Source organism: Hemitrygon akajei, chromosome 18 (assembly GCF_048418815.1).
Source record: "Hemitrygon akajei chromosome 18, sHemAka1.3, whole genome shotgun sequence".
NCBI lineage: Eukaryota > Metazoa > Chordata > Chondrichthyes > Myliobatiformes > Dasyatidae > Hemitrygon > Hemitrygon akajei.
Window position 1 is genome coordinate 71,477,573 of NC_133141.1, and position 27,559 is coordinate 71,505,131.

General features: G+C 42.8%; 1 protein-coding gene across 1 annotated transcript in view; it reads right to left on the bottom strand.

Moving 5' to 3' along the window:
• Positions 1–12,105, bottom strand: part of LOC140741513 (transformer-2 protein homolog beta-like) — a 42,613-nt gene extending 30,508 nt beyond the window's left edge. Inside the window, exon 1 of the mRNA XM_073071801.1 lies at positions 11,928–12,105. Within this exon, the coding sequence (XP_072927902.1) occupies positions 11,928–11,963 (36 nt within the window). The 5' untranslated portion in view covers positions 11,964–12,105. The remainder of the gene's footprint in view (positions 1–11,927) is intronic.
• Between the last annotated feature and the right edge of the window lie 15,454 nt (positions 12,106–27,559).

Below are 27,559 nucleotides of genomic sequence, written 5' to 3' on the forward strand. Positions count from 1 at the left end.
GTGAAATAGTTACTTTAATAAAATATTACTTAGTAAAAGCTTTGCTTTAAAAAAATGCACTGCTACCAAAATTTCACCCTTATGGATTATCCTAATGGAATTATTTCTGCATGAATTCTAATACCCAATAACAATTTATTAGACAGGGAAAGACACTTAACTGATGACATGATCCTTCACTTGATATATATTTTAAAAGTTCAGTGTCAGGAAGTCAGGTTAACAATTTTACTTTCACTGATTTAAAGGATCTTCATAAAGTTACTTTCATCACTTAATTCTGATTATTAATATGAAGATCTTAATTCCATTTCACCTGCGTCATATTTGACTGGATGTGTTATTGGATTCCGTGATAAAATCCTGTGACTTCATTTTTTGATGAACAGAAAAATCAATCACAAAAAGGAACAAATAAATTGCCTCATTCCCCTTACAATATAAAACAGGCAGGGTGGAGGACGATGATTAACAGCATGTTCTTTAGTTTAAGATTATAGTACAAGTTGAGGACTCATCTTCACAGAATATTTGACTTTACTGTAGTCACATAATTCTTGATCTTGCAGCAATTCCTCATAACACTAAGGTGCAATTTTGATTTATTTTATATAGAGATACAGCGTGGAACAGATCCTTCCGGCCAAACGAGCCACACTGCTCAGCAACCTACCTATTTAACCCTAGCTTAATCACAGGAAAATTTACAGTGATCAATTAACCTACTAACCAGTACATCTTTGGATTGTGGGAGGAATCCAGAGCACCCGGAGGAATCTCACACAGTCACAGGGAGAATGTACAAACTTTCTTTCAGAAAATAAAACATGTCAGAGCACTATTAATAAAACACAGTAAAGTAACAGCTTGAGACATTGGGAGGTTGGAGTTCAATCCTGGCATCCTCTTATGAGGAGTCTCTGCACATCCTCCCGTGGAATGCATGAGTTTTCTCTGGGTACTCCAGTTCTCTCCCATGGCCCAAAGACCTACCAGGTAGGTTAAGTGGTCATTGCAAATTGTCCTGTGATTAGGTTAGGGTTAAATTGGGGTTAATGGGAGTTGCTGGGCGGTATGGCTCGAAGGGCTGAAAGGGCCTTTTCACCAGCAGATCTGTAATAAAATTTAAAAATATTATGAGAGCAATTCTGAATTATTTACTTAGAAAAAAGGTTTCACCAAAAATATACACCTGGTAGTGAAATGCTCTAATAATTATTTTAAATCCATGTTCAGAATGGAATTTGTGACCAGACTGAATTAAACAGAAGAGCCATTACTAATAAAACTCAATAGGTTTGACTAAATAAATAATAACTCATCAGGATGGTAATTACCATAGCTCTTGGCATACAGGTATTTTTGCATTTCTTAATTGACCTATCTGAACCCATACGATCTTTTATTTGTTAAGTTGCAAGTTGGCTAAATGAATATATGTGGGATACTGCACAGGACTGGAAAAAGCTGCAGAAAGTTGTAATCTCTGCCAGCTGCATCATGGGCATGAGCTCTTCCCGCATCAAGGATACCTTCAAGAGGCATAGCCTCAATAATTAAGCATCTACCATTAAGGACCCCATCACTTAGGACATGCCCTCTTATTTTTACCAACAGGAAGGAGGTATAGGAACCTGAAGGCACACTCAGACACAACTTCTTCCCCTCTGCCATCAGATTTCTGATTGGACTTTGAACCAGAGAAAATTATTTCATTATTTTATTTTGCTTTTTTGAGCTACTTATTTAATTAATTAACCTTATTGTAATAGTCTTTTATTATGTCTGGGAAGTACTACTGCTGCAAACAAATTTCATGACATACTCCAGTGGTAATAAATCTGACTCTATGAGGTTAAATGTAAGGTCATGTCACACCAGAAGGACTAAATTCTAAAAATACCACTGGTCACTCACGACAGAAAGTCTTTACAAAACAAGGACTGCTAGGTTAAAGCTTCAACAATGAAGTTCAATTTTACTTGTTCCCTACACTACTGTCTGCCTACTTATGCATTAGTGTATCTCCAAAGTCAAATTGATTTTCTGGAGAGTCATTACAGAAGTTAGGTCTATGGACCATCTCACTTAGTTACAAGCAGACAAATGCATCTAGTCCAATAGATTTTCACACTCAATGTGATATTTAACTTGACCAGCTCCTGCCACAAGTACTTTGTTCATCTAGAGCAGGGGTTTCCAGCCTTTCTTATCCCGTGGACCCCTACCATTAACCAAGGGTCCACACATCCTAGGTTGGGAACCCCTCAGCTAGAAAGTATTACAGAACGCTCTAAAGAAGAGGGTTCATCATCGCTATCTGAGGAAGCCAATGACATCTTCTTAGAGCAGCAGTTCCCAACCAGGGTCCACGGACTCCATGCTTAATGGTATTAGTCCATGGAATAAATAAAGATTGGGAGCCCCATTCCTAGAGGAAAAGGTAATACATACCAGCTTTCTAATAACTTATAGCAGTCTTGGACATTAGCTTTACAATTGGCAAGCAGTTAACATGTTAGTGTAATAAAGAACTGCCTTTAACCTCACTTACTAAATACATACATGGAGTTATTTTTAAGTTAATGATTTTTGGATCAAGCATAATGTCTGACTTCTATCATAAGTGACAAGAAATTGTATAAAGCAATCAGTACGTTGGTAGAATGCAATTCAAAACAATATTTTGGTGATTTAACATCTAGGGTAGCAAATACCAGACTCTTCGTCAAAAATATGGAGCTGCTTTTTTTTTTTAAAAGGTAGATTTTCTTTGAAGATTTCCCACCATTAGAGAACATATCAGTGTATCTCAACATTATAAATAAATTCTTAATATTCAATGTGGGCTTCAGAAAATTGGTATCAACAAATGGATTATCTCTTGGAAACGTGTATTCTTTGAAAAATGCCAGAAAACTCAGCAAGTCGCACGGCATTTGTGAAAAGAGAAAAAGAGTTAATACTTCAGGTTTAAAACTGTCAAAACTGGAAAACTTTGCACTTGGATGCTTCTTGACCTGCTGCATGCTTCCATTTTCTTCACAGTTCCAGCATCCAACATTTTCTGCAGTGTCATACAGCACTGAAACAGGACCTTCAGCCTACTGTGCCTGTACTAAGCATCAAACACACATTTCCATTAATCCATTTTATTTTCCAACCACCCCCTTGACAACCCTCAGATTCTACTTAATTTTACAACAGCTAATCAACCTACCAACCCGCACTTTGGCACGTTGAAAGAATCTAGAACACCTGGACACAGAACATGCAAACTCCACACAGACACCACCTTAAGTCAGGATGAAACCCAGGTCACTGCAGCAGAGGCAGCAGCAGCTCTTCTAACTCCACTGTACTGATACTTCTTGATTGTCTCAACTGTTCAACACAGAAGTAAAATCTAAAATAACATGCCTGTATTAAATTGAATACATAAAAAATCCAGGGGCTTTGAAATTATCTGTGCTAAAGCAAGGTGATTATTTTAACTGGTCCAGTTTTCAGTTTATTTTCCAGTGCTTCACATCAGTCTTTGTGGAAATGACTACCACATTTTAGTGAAATACAAGAGATTATTAATTTGAGGATTACAATAATCCTGTGATGATTAATACATTTCAATCAATTTCACTTAAAAAAGGGTTAGAATCTTCATGTTAAAATATTTATGTAAGCCATGTTCAAAATAGTTCTGAAAATAATGAATAGCATTTCAGTTAAATCTCATTTTCAGATGGTCAATCTTTAATACAGATGAATCGATGTCCTGATTTATGAAACACAAAGCTAATATACAGGGACAAGCTGTAATTACGAAGACAAAAGACACATTGTACTCTGATCTTCTTTCCTATAAAGCCCAAAGTCTTGCTGTAGCTGTACAGATATTGGCAAGGCCACACCTGGAACATTGGGAGAAGTTCTGGTTTGCAGACTCAAAAGATATACTTACCATGTGCAGATTCACCAGATTGGACAAGTCTCAGGAATCAATGAAGAGACAAGATTGGTCTATATTAACCAGGATTTAGACAAGTCTAAAGAGATCTCATTCAAATATACAAGATTCTGAGAGGGGCTGATAGGATACTTGCTGTTTCCTTTGGCTGGAGGGTCAAGCAGTCTCTGCAGAAGGGGTCACTTCATCATATATAACCAAGGAGCAATTTCCTTACTCAGCAGTTAAAAAAATCTTCCTGCTGAACAGGTATGGGAGGTAGATGAGACATAACTGGATTCAAAAGAAAGACTTGAGGAAAGCTCATTTTTGCCACACACACACACCACTCCATCTAATCATTAAGCATCTAAGCAGGAGTTGCCAACCTTTTTTATTCCATGGATCTCTACCATTAACCAAGGAGTCTGTGGATCCTAGGCTGCGAACCCCTGATTTAAAGAATGGGCAATAGGCAATAAACCTGGGATTCTACCACTTCCAAGAAGAAAATGTCAGAACACCTTACCCAACAAAATAGTGGATTTCAGTTAATTGGACCATCATTTAATCAGGGCGGCCGCTTATTTGAGACACCAGGCCACTTAGACAGGAGACTGCTGCCAGTTTCTAACAAGCGCCAGTCACACGTGGCTGCTAAACCCTACACCTTGCTTAGAGTGACCAGCTTTTAAAGAGCCTGTTGTATGCCTTTGTGTTCAAAAAGCAGTGATTTTTGTCACTTAGATGAGAAGTAAGCAGCAAGACAATTCAGAACTGTTTTGCTCACTGTGGCTTCATGTGTTCAAGCTTGGAGACGCTAGAAATGGCTGGGAGTGAAAATGAAACTATTTCACTACTTCAACAAGTTAGAAACTACAAAGAGTTTGAACATATCAACAATGATCTTGAAGGTTACAATGAAAATGAGGATTTGGAGGACACAATTATATGAAGGCAGTCCATTACCTGCACTAGGCGTCTGTGCTGATTTTGTTCATTTACAATCAAAAGAACACAGCAGTACACAGTGCATTCCTTTGTCAATAACTATCAGAAACTACATTTTTAGTACTGTAGTAGTACTGCTAGTATTCTAATATGTTCTGCATTTCATTTCAATACATAATCTATTACTCAGTTAAACAATAATTTGTCTTTTTATACCTCTTTAACGACTTCCATGAAACTTCGGCTAATTAGAGCAGCCACTTAATTGAACCAAAATGTACTGGTCCCGATATTTCCCAATTAATTGGAATCCATTGTATCTTCAAAACGAATTCTACATGGACAAGATGTAAAGCTGAAACTTTTTTTTTTAATGTTTATTTCATTTTCAGATGGCAAGAAGTTTTTGTTTGTCAGTTTATGCTTAGTTAACAACTGCTTTAAACCTGACTTCCCAATCCTTTACTTAGTTAACCCAATTCTGAGCTAAACAGGTAAAATAGTTTAATCCAACATCTTTGCTCTCCTTACCAATCCTAGATTTAGTTCTACAATTAGCTCCTGGGATAGAATGGGGGTGCAAGTAGAATTAGAGGGGTTCTCAATCTTCATTTATGAAATAACCAATCTACAAATGCACAGTTATATTTGATGACCAAAGTCATTATAGAATAATTTCTACAGCCTGAATAGCAAATCAGCCTATCTTGCTTACAGAGGAGCATTTGGACAGGATAAGTGAGAGATTTAATGTACAATTTTCCTTATTTTTGGGCAACCCTTAGTGCTTCACAGCCAAATAAGTACTTTAAACATTAAGTCATATTGATGACTATGTGTATCTATACTAATCCCACTTGCCTGTATTAATTCCACATCCCTCTCTACCTTGTTCATTCCTATAGCTTCCAGATGCCTCTTACAACATAGCTGCTTCCACTCTATTCCAGATACCAACCACTGCGAGAAAAAAGTACACCTCAGATTTCTATAAACCTTCCTCTCAGCTTAAATCTCTGCCCTCTAGTTTTATACCCCCCTCATCATTGGAACACACACTGGCAACCTACCATACCAGTGCCTCTCATGATTTTATTTATGTTGCCTCTCAGCCTACTTTGCTCTAGGAGAAACAATCCATCGAATCTCGGCTTACAACTCAAGCCCCCCCAATCCTGGCAACATCCTTGTGAGTCTTTTCTGCACCCCCTTTAGGTTAATCACATTTTTCCTGTGGTATAGCAACCAAATCTGCACACAATATTCCAAGTGCAGCCCAGATAATGTTTTATACAAAACGCAACATGGCATTCCAATTTTTGCACTCACTGCTTCAGCCTAAGTCAAACCTTCTTCACCACTGTCCACCTGTGCTGCCATTTAATGGAACTATGTACTATTGTGAGCACGTTTGAATTCCTTATCTAAGAAAGGATGCACCTGCAATGGGGAAATTCCAGAGGTTCACAAGATCCCAGAAATGAAAGAGCTTGAACCCGCTGGATTTTAGAAGAATTGGATGGGGGGGGGGGGGGTTGATGTGATCTGGGTGAAACCTCATGGACGACTGAGCCCATGTTTGGCTGGTCTCTCTCTCCCCATTCACTCGATACTGCTGAAAAAGGGTGCTGGAGTCTTGGGCAAGGTTTCATCGATGCATTTTGTCGATTAGAGTCTGTAGTTCATGTTATGATGTGTTCCTGGCTTTTGTGCATTCCTTTATTTGACTTTGATCAGGGCGGACTGCTTCTGCAACCTACAGTCAATGAATGACACAGCACTAAATTGAACTAGACAGTTTTAATGACTGAGGTTTGATGTTGAAATTGCATTTTGCTCATTTTTTGCTGTTTGCTCGATTTGTTCCTTTTTTCTACGTTGTGTTTGATGTTTTCTTCGAATGGGTTCCATGGTGTTTCTTTGTTTCGTGGCTGTCTGTGGGAAGACAAATCTCAATTGTATACTGCATACATACTTTGATAATAAATGTACTTTGAATTTTGAATGTCGAAAGGCCTAGATACAGCGGATGTGGCAAGGATGTCCCCTAGTGGGGGATTCTAAGACCAGAGACCTTCTGAATACAAGTATACCTTTAGAAATCAGATGAGGAAGAAGGTCTTTATCCAGAGGATGGTGAATCTGTGGAATTCATTGCCACGGATGGCTGTGGAGGCCAAATCCCTGGGTATATTTAAAGCTGAAGTTGACAGGCTCTTGATTAGTCAGGGCACCAAAGGTCACAGGGAGAAGGCAAAAGAATGCGGCTGACAAGGGAAATAAATGATGGACTGATGGTGCACTCGATGGGCCAAATGGCCTAATTCTGCTCCTATATCTTATGGTCTTATGTAGCTGTACCCCCAAGGTCTCTGTTCAACACCTCCAAGGTCTTGCCTTTCACTATGTACAGCCCTTGTAAATTCCATCTGCCATTGGTCAGGTTCTTAGTTGATTAATATCCTGTTCTAACTTTAGACAACCTTTACCACCCATCATCTGTAATGATGGGAAACACTGGTAGTCAATCTGTGCACATGACCAATCAATTGCTGACAATTTCTTTTTTAGTGACTTTAGGTGAAAGACAACAGCAAAGACTATAATTTCACTTCTGAAAGTCACAATATTAACACAGAAACTGCCTTGGCACTAATTTTGCACAAGTTTCAAGAAGGACTTGAAAACAATCCTGATGAAGAGTCTCGGCCCAAAACGTCAACCTTTTATTCCTGTCTGACCTGCAGAGTTCCTCCAGCACTTTGCGTGTTATTTGAAACAGTCTTCTGACTTGGGCGAGAGTGGCGTGACTGAATCAAGGGCAATAGGATACAGAAATCTGATCAGAAAGGGATAATACATGTTTAAAGTAAATTATAACATACTTCATATCTAAAGGAGACAAAGGGAGCTGTAATACGAGATTTCAACTTGCATTTTTAATGTGCTTATGCAGTAAAAAGAACACAAAGTATTTCACAGGAATGCATACAGATAAAATGTTGCAGTCACAAAAATATTAAGACAGAAGACAAAAATTGATAAAACAATTTTAGGGAGGGAACGCCAATAACTGGTAGATAGATAGTCGTCACAGAAAGATAGGGCATAAAGAAAACTTTTGGCACATAATGCAAAGTATTGAGTACAGGAGATGGGATGTAATGCTGAAGTTATACAAGACATTGGTGAGGCCTAATTTGGAGCATTATTTGCAGTTTTGGTCACTGCCCAAAGATGTAAATGAGGTTGAAAGAGTACATAGAAAATTTATATAGATGTTGCTGGGTCTGGAAGACCTGAGTTTAAGGAAAGATTGAATAGGTTATGACTTTATTATTTGGAAAGTAGAAGGTTGAGCGGAGATTTGATAGTGGTATACAGGATTATAAGGGGTTTAGATAGGGTAAATGCAAGCAAGCTTTTTCCATTGAGGTTGGGCGAGAGTAAAATTAGAGGTCATGGGTTAAGGGCGAAAGGTGAAATGTTTAAGGGGAACATGACGGGAAACTTCTTCACTCAGAGTGGAACAAGCTGCCAGCGCAAGTGTGCATGCAAGCTTGATTTCAACATTTAAGTTTAGATCTAAAGTACATGGATGGGAGGGGTGTGGAAGGCTATGATCCAGGTGCAGGTTGATGGGACTAGGCAGCTTAAATGGTTCAGCATGAACTGGATGGGCCAAAAGGCCTGTTTCTGTGCTGCAATTTTCTATGACTTCATAATAAGAGAAAGCTAGAGAGATTAAGAGAGGAAATTCCAAAGCAAGCATGTAGTCAGAATTGGGAGACAGGTACACCTCACAATAATCAAGATCTAGAGGTGCCAGAACATAGAACATCTGAAACTAAGTGCAAGAACTTTAAAACCAAGGCACTGCTTGACAATGAGCAAATATAGGTTGGCAAGAGCAGGGATGGATAAATAAACAAGACAGTAGGCTAGGACAAAAACAGCAGACTATTGTATCAGTTTACAGAAAAAAGAATGATGGAATGCAGCCATGAATTAATAGGAATAGGTAACTCCCAAGGAAATTCAAAGACATGGAAGATCGTTTCAGAAGATCAGAATTGTATACAAAGTGGAAACAGATGATATAAATGTGAACTCAAATTTGGTGGAAAGATAACATTAAAGCTACAAGCAGCCTGGTTCCAGGGAGAGCGATGGGAATTTATTGATACAAAGGAACTACTATCTTCCCAATGGGAGGAAATTTTTATTCAACCCACACTAGATGCCTGATACTTAGACACAATGAAGTATCAAAAAGCTGTCAGTAGCTTTCCTCCAAACTTCTTAAATGGACAGTTATCATTTTGCAAGTGATGCAAGGTGCATAATATCCTTGTTGCTATCTTACCAGTAAGAATTATCTGTCACATTGAAATAACAATGGAATATTTTGCCTAGTTTATGAACCACTGGACAAATTTTAATTCTCTCACTCCCACACCCTAGTGAAAGATTAGTTGATCATTTGAAGAATCAATAATGCTTTGATTCTGGATATAAACAGTTTATAAAACCACATTCCTCACACAACTCAATGACAATCTAAATTGTGAGAAGGAAGCACGAGTTATTTCTGCAATCACTAACAAAATGATTTTTTTTAAATGAGATACAGCGCAGAACAGATTCTCCAAGACATGCTGCCCAGCAAATTCCCTCCCCCCAACCTGGCCTAATCACAGGACAATTTTACAATTCTACAAGCCGGTACATCTTTGGACCGTGGGAAGAAACCAGAGCACCCAGAGGAAACCTATGCGGTCACAGAGAGAATGTACAAAAACTCCTTATAGGCAGCAGGAAATGAACCTGGGTCGCCTGTAAAGCATTGGGCTACTGGTGGATCGATAAAATCTTTCTAATAATCCAGATTAAAAAAATAACAGTGTTGGTGCCTTTTAACATTGGATACCACCTCACCTGCGTGGTGGGCTAATTTCACTTCTGTTCACTTTTAATTTTTTTTCCACATATGAGCCAACTAATACTCAGCCCCAATCTATCACCTGTCTACACTAGCAATTTTCCAGTAGAAATTTCCCTGACAATTGACTAGTCTTTGCAATAAAGAATTTAGAACAGGGGTTCCCAATCTTTCCTATGCCATGGACCAACCAATACCATTAAGATAAACGTGAGGTGCCGCACCTTGGCAAATGCAAGGAGACGGTACACTGTTGAGGGCAAAATCCTCTATGGTATTGCTGAGCAGAGAGATCTTGGGATCCAAGTTCACAGCTCCTTGAAGTGGCTACACAGGTTGATAGGGTGGTTAAAAAGGGTTATGGGATGTTTGCTTTTATTAGTCAAGGCATTGAGTTGAAAAATCAGGAGGTTATGTTGCAACTTTATAAAGCTCTGGTGAGGAGCTTTATGGAGCATCTGGAGTATTGCGACAGTTCTGGTCGTCCCACTATGGAAGGATGTTGAATCTCTGGAGAAGGTGCAGAAGAGGTTTACCAGGATGCTGCCTGATCTGCCTGATGCTGAAGGCATGTGCTGTCATGAGAGGCTGGACAAACTTGGGTTGCTTTCTTTGGAGCGGTGGAGGCTGAGGGGAGATATGTTAAGAGGGTTATAAGATTATGAGAGGCATAGATAAGTTGAACAGAGAGTATCTGTTTCCCCAGGGCTAAAATGTCTAATACCAGAAGGCATGCATTGAAGGTGAGGGGGGTAGGTTCAATGGGGATGCAAGGGGTACTTTTTTAAAAAAAAGTTAGTTGTGCATGCCTGGTACTGTGTTAGACAATACATTAGAGATCTATAAGAGACATTTGGATAGGCACATGGATGCGAGGAAGATGGAGGGATATGGACATGGTGTAGGTAGATAGGATTGGTGTTTGGGTGTTTTTTTACTTTTTAAACTGGCTCAGCACAACATTGTGGGCCGAATGGCCTGTTCCTGTGCTGCACTCTTCTATGTTCTCAGGGGTTCATGGACCCCAGGTTGGGAACCCCTGATTTAGGACAAGATATAGAAAAAAGGTAGAGGAAGTCATTCAGTTAGAGAAGAACATACAAAAACATACAAAACTCAACACAGACAGGACCAGAGATCACAATTAAGCAAGGACTCTGCAGCTACAAAACATAGACCATACTAACAAAACTTAATCTTGTTCTCTTGCCAATTCTTTTGCACAACGCGCAGAAAGGGCAGTGACTAAATACCCTTGGTTCAAAACCCGCATCGCTCACAATGAGCCATGACATACACAAAACTTAACTACCACTCCAATTGAGACCAACAAACAAATGCCAGTGAGTAACACTCGGGACTTTTGGAACCAAAAACGCTTCCCTCATCTATCTTCCTAAAATGAATGGCATTTGTCAAGCTTTGCCATTGAAAGTGATTTTGTTTTAAAATACACTGAAGTATATATTTCCATTGTCACCTCCACTTTTTCTTTTAAAATCCATGAAATGCTGAAAAAAATCTAATGCTGAACTAGTTTCTAATTCTATTTGCATATGACATGCGACTGTTACAAGCAATCTCTAGCAAATAATAAAGTAGTTTTGAAGCGCAAAAACAGATTCTCGCTAAGTATTGGCAATTCTAATGCTACGACGACATTTATATTATCCAAAAAGTCTATTGCAAAACACCAACCCTTAAAAAAAATGTTAAACAAATGCAAATGCTAGTGGGTGAAATGAAATTTTAAGACACTATGCAAAGATGGCTGCCCGTAATAAACAAACCTACCGTTTACTTTCTCCAGAGGCTGCAAACAAAACATTTGCGGGGAAGGGACTGGGCAAAGCTTTATTTACATATTTGAAAAATGGATTGCTGAACAAATCCAAATGAAGGGAACACGAGGGAAGAAGTATTAGTTCATGCTTCTGGGTTGCCCCTATCAACCCATGCTCTCCCTGGCACCAGTCAGATGGAGCAAATTGAAGTATTTATTGATTCCCAAGGAATACATAAAAGCCAGAAGTTGTCAGCCCCCGGTGCCTCTGCAACCCTCAGGTTCCTCTGTGCGCAATTTCTACTCACCTTTTCCTCGTCAGTCAAGTCTTCCGTGTCACTCATTTTAACAAACGAAAACAAACACAACGGAAATTTTAAAAACGGGATTAAATAAAATATTGACTTTTAAATATATATGCGCAAAGGAAATAAAATGAAACTTCGGCGCACAACTCCGAAGCCGACAGCTGACAAAATGGCACCCTGACAACCGGGGTCCCTTTTATACGTTTTGTCAACCGCTCCTGCTGGTGGCAGTGACGAGAGTGACGATGCCGATTGACGTGACCTGTAACCAATGGGCTTTTGGAATTCTCACAATGTCCCGCCCCTTTTATCCCGTGCCTATTTGGAAGGGGGCGGACTTACCTCAGTGTCAAGTTAGGGAGACCGGTAGGAATCCCAGAATGTTCTAATTTCAATGACAGGAATGGTAACTTCAAGTCAAAACATCCAATTGGGAGGATGTTGTTCGCAGTTGTAAAGGAAACGGATTATCTCATGGAATTTGAAGGAAAGTTAGATAAACAATGAGGATGAAAGCAAAAACACAAGAGATTCTGCAGATGCTGAAAATCCAGAGCAACACACACACAAAATGCTGGAGGACCTCAGCACTGAGTCAGCAGGTCAGGAGCAGGAATGCACTGAAGGTTATGCTGCAGAGATGAGATGTAAAAGGATTGTTTTAGACTGACAGACAGACAGACATACTTTTTCAATTTCTCCCGTGATCAATAAAGTATGTCTGTCTGTCTGTCTGCAAACATGACACTCGCTGGGTTTCTAACAAGGTGCCACACAAAAATAGTCACACAACACACACAGAACGCTGGAGGAACTCAGCAAGTCAGGCACCATCTATGGAGGAACAGTGATTGTTTCAGGCCCTGATCATTCATCAGGACAAATATAGTCACAAACCCTGTCTGCTAACAACTATTGTTGGCATAATTTCAGATGGTGACAAGAAGGCATACAGAAGCAAAGAGATCAGCTATAACGCACGGGGAGAATGTAAAAACTTCTTACAAGCAACAGGAAGAATCTATCAGGAGATATACACTCAGTGCCACTTTATTAGGTACCTGATAAAACAGCCATGGAGCATATTTCTGTACGTTGGTGGTCTTCTGCTGCTGTGGCCCATCCACTTCAAGATTCAACATGTTGTGCGTTCAGAGACGCTCTTCTGCACACCACTGTTATAACATGTGGTTAGTTCAGATGCTGTCACCTTCCTGTCAGTTTGAACCAGTCTGGTCATTCTCCTCTGACCTCTCTCATTAACAAGGCATTTTCACCACAGAGTTGCCAATTACTTACCAGATTTTTTTTGTCATTTACACCATTCTCCATAAACTTTAGAGACTGTTGTGCATGAAAATCCCAGGAGATCAGCAGTTTCTGAGATACTCAAACCACCTGGTCTGGCACCAACAATCATTCCACAGTCAAAGTTACTTAGATCACATTTCTTCCCCATTCTGCTGTTTGAATTGAGCAACAACTGAACCTCTTAACCATGTCTACATGCTTTTATATACTGAGCTGCTGACATATGATTAATTGATTAGATATTTGCATTAATGAGCAGGTGTACAGGTGTACCTAATAAAGTGGCCACCTTGTTTTATACCAAGGATCTCATTATATGTCCATCAGGCCAATGACATTAAATATTTTCATCTTCAAAGATGTTGCATGGCTTATTAATTATTTTTAGTACTTTTTGTGTTTTTATTTCAAATTTCCAGCATCCACATTATTTTAAATTATTGTGTCCTTCAAATGGAATACGTTATAACAAAAACTTCCTATTTTTCAGACAGCATCAATAAAATTTTCAGTGTCATGGTCATTTACTGATAGTTCATATCCGGATTATTTTTTAACAAAATCATGATCATTGTTACCAATATTTAAAATCCAGTTATTTTTAAACCAAATACAAATTATTGTGGGTGGAAGGATGGAGATGTGTCTCTACCAAAGGAGGTGTGAGGCACTTCTTCTCTCCGCTAGCCTGCAGGTCACTCTTGGGCAAGGTGTAGTACCCGTTTAGCAACCCCCCCGATCGGGGTCATGTGAAGCTGTGGGAGCCGGTGGTGGACGGTCGTACGAGCAGCCGGTGCAGATCACAAGTCTTGGTTACGTGAGCACTGACACCAGGCAGACAATCTCTGAAGACTATTGATAATGGCTGGAGTCACCCGTTTTGTAAAGACACTGCCCAGAAGAAGACGATGGCAAACCACTTTTCTAGAAAAAATTGCCAAGAACAGTCATGGTCATGGAAAGACCGTGATCACCCATGTCATACAACACAACACATAACAAACAAATTATCAAAAACACGAGGTTCTGCAGATGCTGGAAATCCAGAACAACACCCACAAAATGCTGGAGGAACTCAGCAGATCAGGCAGCATCTGTGGAAGATGAATAAACAGTCAACCTTTTGGACTGAGATCCTTCATCAGAACTGGAGAGGAAGGGGGAAGATGTTGGAATAAAAAGGTGGGGAGAAGGGAGGGAGAACGAGCTAGAAGGTGATAAGTGAAGGCAGGTGAACTGGAAAAGGTAAAGGCCTAGAGAGGATGGAATTTGATGGGAGTGGAGAATGAACCGTAGGAGAGAGAGGAGGAGAGGACCCAAGGGGAGGTAATAGGCAGGTGAGAAGAGGTAAGAGGCCAAAGTGGGTTATAGAAGAGGGGAGAGGGAGGGAATTTTTTTTAACCAGAAGGAGAAAAGGAGAAGACACTTGTGGGCTGCCCCTGCAGCACATACTCGGACTGTATTGGTCATTGACGTAAATGATGCATTTCACTGTAAGTTTCAATACACGTGACAAATAAAGCTAATCTTTTTAATCTTTCAATATATAGTTAGAACTGTGAGCTGTCTACAGTAGATTGGGAAATTATATTAAAAAGTATGATAGCAAAGAAGCATTAATTAAAAATTGAATAATTAATACATATTTTACAGCAACTATAGTGGTTGTCTGTTGTGTCCAATGATGGGAAACCTGTGGGGGAGAGTTTTTAAAGTGGAAAAGCCGTTGCACTGGGGCAGTTCCACTCCCTCAGAGCTCCAGGTCCACTGTTACAAACAAGCATCACAACAGGGGTCTTCCTTGGTTGCAATGGATGACCATGACGTCTTCTGTGCCTTGTCATGCCCCTTGCTCTCCATGGAGCGTTGCAGAACTACCTTCCTGCCCGTTGGATCTCACTCCAGATCTCATCTGCCCAGTCTGCTGGAGCTGACTTTGCATGTTCGCACAGGCACGTCCCTATCTCACTGGGGTGTGAGGCCCACCTGCTACCCTCATCTGGTCTAGCCCACCTGTTGAAGCATAGTGTGACCACTGTCACATGCAAACTGCTACTTGGAGCCACAGGTGAGAGCTGAGTGTAAAGCAGAGACCAAAGGTGAGTGAGCTGTCCCCAAGATGGACACAACAAGCCCCTTCACCAGAGATGCTACACTTCCTGGACACCTGATACACCCCCAGCAATTATTCATTCCACAAATATACATTGAGTGGCCATTTTATTAGTTACACCTGCAGTTGGAGTAGAGCGATCACTTGATGTTCTCCTAAGGCATATATGTCAAACTCAAGGCCTGCGGGCCAAATCCGGCCCGCGGTGGAATTATCTTTGGCCGCGAGATAATATCTAATTACTATTAAAGCTGGCCCCAGTAATCGAAGCGCCTATGGCGTATGATATGGCTAATGCTGAGTTTATTCAGGTACCAGGTTTTCAGGGTTTTTAGTGTTTATTCGGCAGTCTTCTTCATAAGAAACGGAATTTGTAAAGTGAAACACTTTGTAGTTATAGCAGAGACTGAGACACATGAGAGCAGGCTGAAAAAACGGAGGCAACGAAAGCTGCGTTCACACGCATCCGACTGATCCGGCCCGCATGAAGCTGCATTTTGCTCAATCCAGCCCGTGACCTAAAATGAGTTTGACACCCCTGGCCTAAGGGGTTGTCTATTGGTGGGTCCTCAGATGACTTTTGAAGCTGTTCTGGGATCTGTAGCAGTGTGGGAACGAATAAGTGGCGCTGTGGTTAGTGTTGGGTCTTTTGGTTTTTCATGCTCTCTGTTGTAATGTGAGTATTATTAAAAGTAAGTTAATACTAATCGGGAAGCTGTTGGTAGCAAGAGGTGGGATCCGGGGTTGGCGGGGTCTTTACTTCCGCTCTTTTTACTCCCTGTATGCATTGTATATAGTTCCTCCACCCAGGCCGCACGAGGTACCAGGAAGCCTCTATATTGTAAATATCATTTACCGTCCCAGATAAAGATGCTCTTTTGGCCATCAAGTTGTCGAGTGGTCTTTTGTAAAGTAGAAGTGACCACACTCTCCTTTCGCAGATGCTGCTTACACCTGCTTGTTATACAAATATCTAATCAGCCCATCACGAGGCAGCAACTCTATGCATTAAAGCATGCAGCCAGGGTCAAAATGTTCAGTTGTTGTTCAGACCAGACATCAGAATGGCGAAGAAACGTGACGTAAGTGACATTGACCGGGGAATGATTGTTGGTGCCAGACAGGGCAGTTTGAGTATCTCAGAAACTGCTGATCTCATGGGATTTTCACGCAGTCTCTACAGCTTACAGCAAATGGTGCAAAAAAACAAAAAAAATCCAGTAAGTGGCAGTTCTGTGGGTGAAAACACATTGATAATGAGAGAGGGCAGAGGAGAATGGCCAGACTGGCTCAAGATAACAGGAAGTTCACAGAAACTCGAATAAGCATGTGTTACAACAGTGGTGTGCAGGAGAGCATCTCCGAATGCAGAACATATCAAACCTTGAAGTGAATGGGCTTCAGCAGCAAAAGACCACAAACATACACTCAGTGGCCACTTTATTAGGGACAGGAGGTGGCCACAGAGTGTATATTCTATACATTTTATAAAAACCCAGTGGGAAAAGCAGACCAGAAGAAATGGAAGACAGGATGAATTAAAAGAAAGGGGCTTTGCATGTTGCTAAAAAGGATAGTAAGCATGAAGATGATGGGGGTGGGGGGGGGGATAAAACAGTTGGTGTGGTTGTTCATTGATTCTACTATAGTGTATGGGGTGTCCAGAGAGGGGTAGCACCTCTGGTGAAGGCACTTGGGGTCGTGTCCATTCCGGGGCAGCTCACTCACCTTTGGTCCCCCGTGGCTCCAAGTATCTGTTTGCACGTGACAGCGGCCACACCCCGGTACACCGCTTCGACAGACAGGCTAAACCAGGTGAGGGTAGCCGGTGGGCCTCATACCCCAGTGAGATAGGGACGTGCTTGTCCTAGCATGTGACGTCAGCTCTGGTGGACTGGGTGGCTGAGCTTCAATGGCCAGGAAGGTGGCACTACAACGCTCCATAGAGAGCGAAGGACATGAGAAGGCACAGAAGATGTCGTGGTCATCCACTGCAACCAAGGAAGACCCCGGCTGTGATGCTTGTTCGTACCACTGTGTTGTGTATTTAATGTTTCAGTATATTTTTTATCAAAGTACATACCGTACATATCACCATATACGACCCCGAGATTCATTTTCTTATAGGCATACTTAATAAATCTATAGAATAATAACCACAGCAGAATCAATGAAAGACCGCATCAACTAGGGCATTCAACCAGTGTGCAAAGACAACAAGTTGTGCAAATACAAAAATAATGGAATAATAATAAACAAGCAAGAAATATTGAGAAGATGAGATGAAGAGTCCTTGGAAGTGAGCCCATAGGTTGTGGGAACATTTCAATGATGGAGTGAGTGAAGTTATCCCATTTGGATGAGGAGTAATAACTGTTCCTGAACATGGTGGTGTGGGACCTGAGGCTCCTGTACCTCCTACCTGATGTTTGAGGGGTAATACCTGTTCCTGAACATGGTGGTGTGGGACCTGAGGCTCCTGTACCTCCTACCTGATGTTTGAGGGGTAATACCTGTTCCTGAACCTGGTGGTGTGGGACCTGAGGCTCCTGTACCTCCTTTCTGATGGTTGAGGGGTAATAACTGTTCCTGAACCTGGTGGTGTGGGACCTGAGGCTCCTGTACCTCCTACCTGATGTTTGAGGGGTAATACCTGTTCCTGAACATGGTGGTGTGGGACCTGAGGCTCCTGTACCTCCTACCTGATGTTTGAGGGGTAATACCTGTTCCTGAACATGGTGGTGTGGGACCTGAGGCTCCTGTACCTCCTTTCTGATGGTTGAGGGGTAATAACTGTTCCTGAACCTGGTGGTGTGGGACCTGAGGCTCCTGTACCTCCTACCTGATGTTTGAGGGGTAATACCTGTTCCTGAACATGGTGGTGTGGGACCTGAGGCTCCTGTACCTCCTACCTGATGTTTGAGGGGTAATACCTGTTCCTGAACCTGGTGGTGTGGGACCTGAGGCTCCTGTACCTCCTTTCTGATGGTTGAGGGGTAATAACTGTTCCTGAACCTGGTGGTGTGGGACCTGAGGCTCCTGTACCGCTTTCCTGATGCCTGAGGGGTAATAACTGTTCCTGAACCTGGTGGTGTGAGTCCTGAGGCTCCTGTACCTCCTTCCTGATGGTTGAGGGGTAATAACTGTTCCTGAACCTGGTGGTGTGGGTCCTGAGGCTCCTGTACCTTCTTCCTGATGGTTGAGGGGTAATAACTGTTCCTGAACCTGGTGGTGTGGGTCTTGAGGCTCCTGAACCTCCTTTCTGATGGTTGAGGGGTAATAACTGTTCCTGAACCTGGTGGTGTGGGTCCTGAGGCTCCTGTACCTCCTTCCTGATGGTTGTGGGGGTAATAACTGTTCCTGAACCTGGTGGTGTGGGTCCTGAGGCTCCTGTATCCCCTTCCTGATGGTTGAGGGGTAATAACCGTTCCTGAACCTGGTGGTGTGAGTCCTGAAGTTCCTGTACTTCCTTCCTAATGGTTGAGGGGTAATAACTGTTCCTGAACCTGGTGGTGTGAGTCCTGAGGTTGCTGTACCTCCTTCCTGATGGTTGAGGGGTGATAACTGTTCCTGAACCTGGTGCTGTGGGTCCTGAGGCTCCTGTACCTCCTTCCTGATGGTTGAGGGGTGATAACTGTTCCTGAACCTGGTGGTGTGGGTCCTGAGGCTCTTGTACCTCCTTCCTGATGGTTGAGGGGTAGTATCTGTTCCTGAACCTGGTGGTGTGGGTCCTGAGGCTCCTGTACCTCCTTCCTGATGGTTGAGGGGTGGTAACTGTTCCTGAACCTGGTGGTGTGCGTCCTGAGTCTCCTGTACTTCCTTCCTGATGGTTGAGGGGTAATAACTGTCCCTGAACCTGGTGGTGTGGGTCCTGAGGCTCCTGTACCTCCTTCCAGATGGTTGAGGGGTGATAACTGTTCCTGAACCTGGTGGTGTGGGTCCTGAGGCTCCTGTACCTCCTTCCTGATGGTTGAGGGGTAATATCTGTTCCTGAACCTGGTGGTGTGGGTCCTGAGGCTGCTGTACCTCCTTCCTGATGGTTGAGGGGTAATAACTGTTCCTGAACCTGGTGGCGTGAGTCCTGAGGTTCCTGTACCTCCTTCCTGATGGCAGAAGTGAGAAGAGAGCATGACCTGGATGATGGGGGTCCCTGATGATGGATGCTGCTTTCCTGTGACGACACTCCGTGTAGATGTGCTCAGTTGTGGGGAGGGCTTTACCTGTGATGGACTGGACTGTATCCATTACATTTTGTGGGATTTTCCATTCAAGGGCTTAACTTCACTCAAATTTACTTGCCCAAATATTTATTGCTTATTTATTTATATTATTGTTTCTTCTTTTTGCATTTGCACAGTCTTCTGCAGTCTAGTTGAACACCCACAAGAAAATGAATCGCAGGATTGTATATCGTGACATATATGTACTTTGAGAATAAAATTCACTTTGAACTTCTAGTTTACTTTAAGCCAGGCACACACCTATCACGCTGTAGTGTGATGACATATGCAGTTCACTTATTTTTACATAAAACCCCTAATGAATTATTTAATCAAACAATATATAAACAAGCAAGAGAAAATCTGCAGACGCTGGAAATCCGAGCAACACACTCAAAATGCTGGAGGAACTCAGCAGGCCAGGCAGCATCTGTGGAAAAGAATAAACAGTCGACATTTCAGCCCGAGACCCATCAAGACTGGAGAAAAAAGATGAAAAGTCAGTGTAAGAAGGTGCGGGGGGGGGCAGGAAGGAAGAAGTACAGGGTAGTAGGTGATAGGTGAAACCGTAAGAGGGGGAAGTAAAGAGCTCAGAAGTTGATTGGTGAAAGAGATAATGTCAGAAGGGGACAGGAGGCTGGACCCAAATGCAGGACACAGGCACTGAAGTACTAGGGGCAGGACAGGATTAACTAAATGATAGACAAGACGTGGAGACCGTGGTGTGCGTGAGGGACGTGACGTTCAAGGTGATTCTGGGGTTCCGGGAGAATCTTAGAATTCAGGCAAGGAGGATCCCGGAGTTCAGGCAAGGCGGGATCCCGGAGTTCAGGCAAGGAGGATCCCGGAGTTCAGGCAAGGCGGGATCCCGGAGTTCAGGCAAGGCAGGATCCCGGAGTTCAGGCAAGGCAGGATCCCAGAGTTCATTGGGCGGGCCGCATAACTCCTGGGCAGGGCCCGGACCTCCCAGGCAGGAACACAGGGGCTTGGGCACATCACGGGGCACCTGGGTAGGTAGCGGGGCACAACCCATCGACAACAAGAGACAGGTAGGGGCAGAGACCTCTGGGCAGGCCACATAACTCCTAGGCAGGGCCCGGACCTCCCAGGCAGGAACACGGGGGCCTGAGCAGGTCGCGGGGCATCTGGGTAGGTTGCGGGGCACAACCCGTCGCCAGCGAGGGATGGAAAGGGGCTGAGTCCCCCACCAGGCAACCGCAGTCTGGCCAGGCTTGTCCGATGGAGGCAAGGGATAGGAAGGGAACTAGGTCCAGGGTGACTGCCAGACTTACTCAAAGAACTCATCTTTAGCGAAGGGAACTCCAAGCAGGACAACCGGAGGAACAGGACGACCCCCCGCCCCAACTCCACTCAGTCCCAGAGCCCCCTATATACACCGCCAGCCGATGGGCATCAGGTACGCCTCCTTGAGCCCCAACAAGCCACGGTGATCCACAGGTGTGACTACTTGGGCTCAAGGGCGAATGGAGGGACGGCCACAAGACCCGGAGTCCGGAGTCCGCAGACCAGATCAGGACCCGGAATGCAGGCTCCGGACTGGACCATAACAGATACAGGGCTGGAGAAGGGGGAATCTGACAGGAAGGACAGAAGGCCATGGAGGAAAGGGAAGGGAGAGGAGCACCAGAGGGAGATGATGGGCAGGCAAGGAGATAAGGTGAGAGAGGAAATGGGGAACGGGGAATGGCGAAGGAGAGGAGCAATCACTATAAGAAGGAGAAATCGATATTCATACCATTAGGTTGGAGGCTACCCAGACGGAATGTAAGGTGTTGCTCCTCCAACCTGAGTGTGGCCTCATCATGACAGTAGAGGAGGCATGGACAGTCATATCGGAACGGGAATGGGAATAGGAATTAAAATAGTTGGCCACTGGGAGAGCCTGCTTGGAGCGTAGGTGCTCAGCAAAGTTGTCTCCAAATCTATATCAGGTCTCAACAACATACAGGGAGTACTGGATCCAGTAGACGACCCCAACGGACTCACTGGTGAAGTGTCACCTCACCTGGAAGGACTTTTTGGGACCCTGGATGGTCGTGAGGGAGGAGGCAGGTGTAGCACTTGCTCCGCTTGCAAGGATCTGTGGGGGGGACGAATGGACAAGGGAGTCGCGTAGGGAGCGGTCCCTGCAGAAAGCAGAAAGTTAGGAGGGGGGTTGGAAAGATGTGCTTAGTGGTGGGATCCCATTGGAGGTGACGGATGTTTTGGAGAATTATGTGCTGGACTCGTGGCTGGTGGGGTGGTAGTTGAGGACCAGAGGAACCCTATGGCGGGGAAGTCAGTGTGCGAAGGAGGTGTGCAGTCTAACAGTGAATGGTCATCTTAGTTGCTTTTCTTGTGATCACAAGACCCTGTTGGACATTGTTAATGTGAATGCTGCAAGTCCGATTCACTGGCGGACGGCAGGGGAGCTGCGTGGGCTTGGTTGTAGTGAGGACCAGGCGTCAAACCGCACTGTTGCCTGTTTGTAGCAGCCCAGGGGGAGATGTCGGAGTCGGGTGCTCCACCGGAGTTGCAGGAGGTGGTGTGGCCTGGAACCCATGCTGCCCCCTGGTGCTCGCTCAGCAGAAGACAAGCTGTATTGTGTTTGACTGCAGACTGCTGCAACATTCATGGACTCAGGGACTTGGACTGTACATGTTTGTGTGACTGTACTTTACTGATACCTTATATGCGTTTACTTTCTTATATGTGCTACATGTGCATTGTGCTGTGTATAACCATTACTGTCATTACGTGACAGTGAGAGCAGGAATAGAATGAGGTGGAGGATAAATGCGTGGCTGAGGGATTGGAGCAGGGGGCAGGGATTCAAGTTTCTGGATCATTGGGACCTCTTTTGGGGCAGGTGTGACCTGTACAAAAAGGACGGGTTTCACTTGAATCCTAGGGGGACCAATATCCTGGCGGGGAGATTTGCGAAGGCTACTGGGGAGACTTTAAACTAGAATGGTTGGGGGGTGGGAACCAATTTGAAGAGACTAGGAGAGAGGAGGTTAGTTCACAAATAAAGAAAGCTAGTAGACAGTGTGTGAGGGATGATAGGCAGGTGATAGAGAAGGGGAGCGCTCAGACCGAAGATGTAGGGGAGAAGGAAGAAAAAGATAATAAAGTTGATCACATCGTTAGGGATAAACAGAGAGGAAGAGGTGGAGAGTTTCTTAAATGCATCTATTTTAATGCTAGGAGCATTGTAAGGTGGATGAGCTTAGAGCATGGATTGATACCTGGAAATATGATGTTGTAGCTATTAGTGAAACATGGTTGCAGGAGGGGTGTGATTGACAACTAAATATTCCTGGATTTCGTTGCTTCAGGTGTGATAGAATTGGAGGAACAAGAGGGGGAGGTGTTGCATTGCTTGTCAGAGAAAATATTACAGTGGTGCTCTGGCAGGATAGATTACGGCGCTCATCTAGGGAGACTATTTGGGTGGAATTGAGGAATGGGAAAGGTGTAATAACACTTATAGGGGTGTATTATAGACCACCTAATGGGGAGTGAGAATTGAAAGAGCAAATTTGTAGGGAGATAGCAGATATTTGTAGTAAGCACAGGGTTGTGATTGTGGGAGATTTTAATTTTCCACACATAGACTGGGAAGCCCATACTGTAAAAGGGCTGGATGGTTTGGAATTTGTAAAATGTGTGCAGGATAGTTTTTTGCAGCAATACATAGAGGTACCGACTAGAGAAGGGGCAGTGTTGGATCTCCTGTTAGGGAATGAGATAGGTCAGGTGACGGAGGTATGTGTTGGGGAGCACTTCGGGTCCAGTGATCACAATGCCATTAGTTTCAATATAATTATGGAGAAGGATAGGACTGGACCCAGGGTTGAGATTTTTGATTGGAGAAAGGCTAACTTTGAGGAGATGCGAAAGGACTTAGAAGGAGTGGATTGGGACAACTTGTTTTATGGGAAGAATGTAATAGAGAAATGGAGGTAATTTAAAGGTGAAATTTTGAGGGTACAGAATTTTTATGTTCCTGTTAGGTTGAAAGGAAAGGTTAAAAGTTTGAGAGAGCCATGGTTTTCAAGGGATATTGGAAACTTGGTTCAGAAAAAGAGGGAGATCTACAATAAATATAGGCAGCATGGAGTAAATGAGGTGCTCCAGGAATATAAAGAATGTAAAAAAAATCTTGAGAAAGAAATTAGAAAAGCTAAAAGAAGATATGAGGTTGCTTTGGCAAGTGAGGTGAAAATAAATCCAAAGGGTTTCTACAGTTATATTAATAGCAAAAGGATAGTGAGGGTTAAAATTGGTCCCTTACAGAATTAGAGTGGACAGCTATGTGTGGAGCAAAAAGAGATGGGGGGAGATTTTGAACAGTTTCTTTTCTTCGGTATTCACTAAGGAGAAGGATATTGAATTGTGTAAGGTAAGGGAAACAAGTAGGGTAGTTATGGAAACTATGATGATTAAAGGAGAGGAAGTACTGGCGCTTTTAAAGAATATAAAAGTGGATAAGTCTCCAAGTCCTGACAGGATATTCCCTAGGACCTTGAGAGAAGTTAGTGTAGAAACAGCAGGGGCTCTGACAGAAATATTTCAAATGTCATTAGAAACGGGGATGGTGCCGGAGGATTGGCGTATGGCTCATGTGGATCCATTGTTTAAAAAGGGTTCTAAGAGTAAACATAGCAATTATCGGCCTGTAAGTTTGACGTCAGTGGTGGGTAAATTAATAGAAAGTATTCTTAGAGATGGTATATATAATTATCTAGATAGACAGGGTCTGATTAAGAACAGTCAACATGGATTTGTGCATGGAAGGTCATGTTTGACAAATCTTATTGAATTTTTTGAAGAGGTTACTAGGAAAGTTGACGAGGGTAAAGCAGTAGATGTTGTCTATATGGACTTCAGTAAGGCCTTTGACAAGGTTCCACTCGGAAGGTTAGTTAGGAAGGTTCAATCGTTAGGTATTAATATTGAAGTAGTAAAATGGATTCAACAGTGGCTGGATGGGAGATGCCAGAGAGTAGTGGTGGATAACTGTTTGTCAGGTTGGAGGCCGGTGACTAGTGGTGTGCCTCAGGGATCTGTACTGGGTCCAATGTTGTTTGTCATATACATTAATGATCTGGATGATGGGGTGGTAAATTGGATTAGTAAGTATGCAGATGATACTAAGGTAGGTGGTGTTGTGGATAATGAAGTAGGTTTTCAAAGCTTGCAGAGATTTAGGCCAATTAGAAGAGTGGGCTGAAAGATGAGAGATGGAGTTTAATGCTGATAAGTGTGAGGTGCTACATTTTGGTAGGACTAATCAAAATAGGACATACGTGGTAAATGGTAGGGTATTGAGGAATGCAGTAGAACAGAGTGATCTAGGAATAATGGTGCATAGTTCCCTGAAGGTGGAATCTCATGTGGAGAGGGTGGTGAAGAAAGCTTTTGGTATGCTGGCCTTTATAAATCAGAGCATTGAGTATAGGAGTTGGGATGTAATGTTAAAATTGTACAAGGCATTGGTGAGGCCAAATTTGGAGTATTGTGTACAGTTCTGGTCACCAAATTATAGGAAAGATGTCAACAAAATAGAGAGAGTACAGAGGAGATTTACTAGAATGTTACCTAGGTTTCAGCACCTAAGTTACAGAGAAAGGTTGAACAAGTTAGGTCTTTATTCTTTGGAGCGTAGAAGGTTGAGAGGGGACTTGATAGAGGTATTTAAAATTATGAGGAGGATAGATAGAGTTGACGTGGATAGGCTTTTTCCATTGAGAGTAGGGGAGATTCAAACAAGAGGACATGAGTTGAGAGTTAACAGGGAAAAGTTTAGGGGTAACACGAGTGGGAATTTCTTTACTCAGAGAGTGGTACCTGTGTGGAACGAGCTTCCTGTAGAAGTGGTAGAGGCAGGTTCAATTTTGTCATAAAAAAAAATTGGATAGGTATATGGACAGGAAAGGAATGGAGGGTTATGGGCTGAGTGCAGGTCGGTGGGACTAGGTGAGAGTAAGCATTCGGCATGGACTAGAAGGGCTGAGATGGCCTGTTTCTGTGCTGTGATTGTTATATGGTTACAGTGTTTTATTGATTTATTTATTTATTTCCCTCCTTTTCCTCCTCCCTGTCTGGGTTCTTCGAGTTGCGCTGCCCAAGTAACCCTCCACAAACCCTATTAATAATAACGGGACAATTTACAATCACTAACTAACCTACCTGGTACGTCTTTCGACTGTGGGAGGACCCGGGGATTTCCAAGTTTCTGATGGGACAAAGGTGAGTGACATTGAGAACCGTGCAGAGGGTACAAAGAGACTTTGAGGTTTATTGACATGTTAAATGAGTGGAGAAGGACCCATCAGTTCGAACATAATGTGGAAAAATGTGAGATCATCCTCTTTCACAGAAAAAATGGGAAAGTGGACCTGCTGGCAGATTGACAAGTGTTGGTGTTTGGAGGGTAGTGGGTGTTGGTGTTTGGAGGGTAGTGGGTGTCCTTGTACATGGATCACTGTAAGTTAATATTGCAGGTACATCAGGAGATTAGGAAGATAAAAGGCAGGAAGCACAAGTTGGTCACTGTCAAGATGGCACCAGTGACTAACAGTGACGGCCTACAGACGGTTCACAAAACTACTACAAACGTTTGTACTTCTTCTTCTTTTTCTTTGAAATAAGATTCTACCAGTAATGTGTGTGTGACTGGAGCCTGTCGTTTTCATTTTGATCATGTGCTTTTGGGCCGACTGAGTGATCTGGCGCTTTTGCTGGCTCTGGGGGAGTTCAGCGTGGCTGAGAGTGAGATTGGGAATGGAGTGTCTGGCCTCATGGCGGAGGGCGAATCAATGGTTGGCTACAATTCTCAACCAACTCCCTCTCACTCACTGCTGCCAGAGACTTGGGTCTTGGGAAGCGGTTTGTGGATCGGACTCTATAGATCATGCTATGACGTGTTTGTGGTTTCCAGTTTCTCCTTTTTATCGCTATTTTGTGCAGCCTGCAGTCAACGTACAACACAGCAGTAAATTGAATTGAATTGAACTAAACTGAACTTTTCGAGGACTCTGTGGTTTGATGTTTTATATTCTGTGTTTTTCGCTTGTTTTTTTCCATTTGCATAATTTGTTTTCTATTTTTGCGTGTTGGGAGTTCGATGTTTTTCTTTGAACAGGTTCCATGCTGTTTCTTTGTTTCGTGGCTGTCTGTGTGGGAAGACTAATCTCAGGGTTGTATACTGCATACATACTTTGATCATAAAAGTACTTTCAATCTTTAAGCTTTGAAGTTCCATCAGGTTTGTTGTCTTTATATAATCAAGCTAATTCTGGATGCACAAGTTCTTTGGCAATGGGGCACGTTATTGCTCAGGAGAATGAGATTTGTGACCCAGCATTATTTCATAGAGAATAGAACATAGAACAGTACAACACAGTACAGGCCCTTCAGCCCATAACATTGTGCCAACCCTTTAACCTACTATCAGATTAATCTAACCCTTCTCTCCTACATTACTCTCCAGTTTTCTATCATTTATGTGCCTATTCTCTCTTAAATGCCTCTAATATATCTGCCTCTACCACCATCCCTGACAGTGAGTTCCATGCACCCAACACTCTCTCAGTGTAAAAAAAAACCTCTGCCAACCCCCTCCCCTGGTACATTCCTCCAATCACCTTCAAATTATGCCCCTCGTATTAACCATTTCTGTCCTGGGAGAAAGAGTAATAATTCCAACAGAACTTTGGTGGCTCGGCACCTATAGACACCTTGAGAAGTAACACTCTCAAAACTAGGACCCCATGATTAATACTAACCAGGCATCTGCTTAAATATTACAAGTAATACAGAATCCCCAAGCCTAGCAAAATAAACTTCAACAGCTGAAAGAGAAAGCACCAGGAGAGTGCATTACAAAGAGCGAGTTGCTCTAGAAAAACACAAAAAACTCTAAACGATTAACAACTCTTATTAAACATCAGGTACACTCAAACCCTCGGAGCTGAAAACTA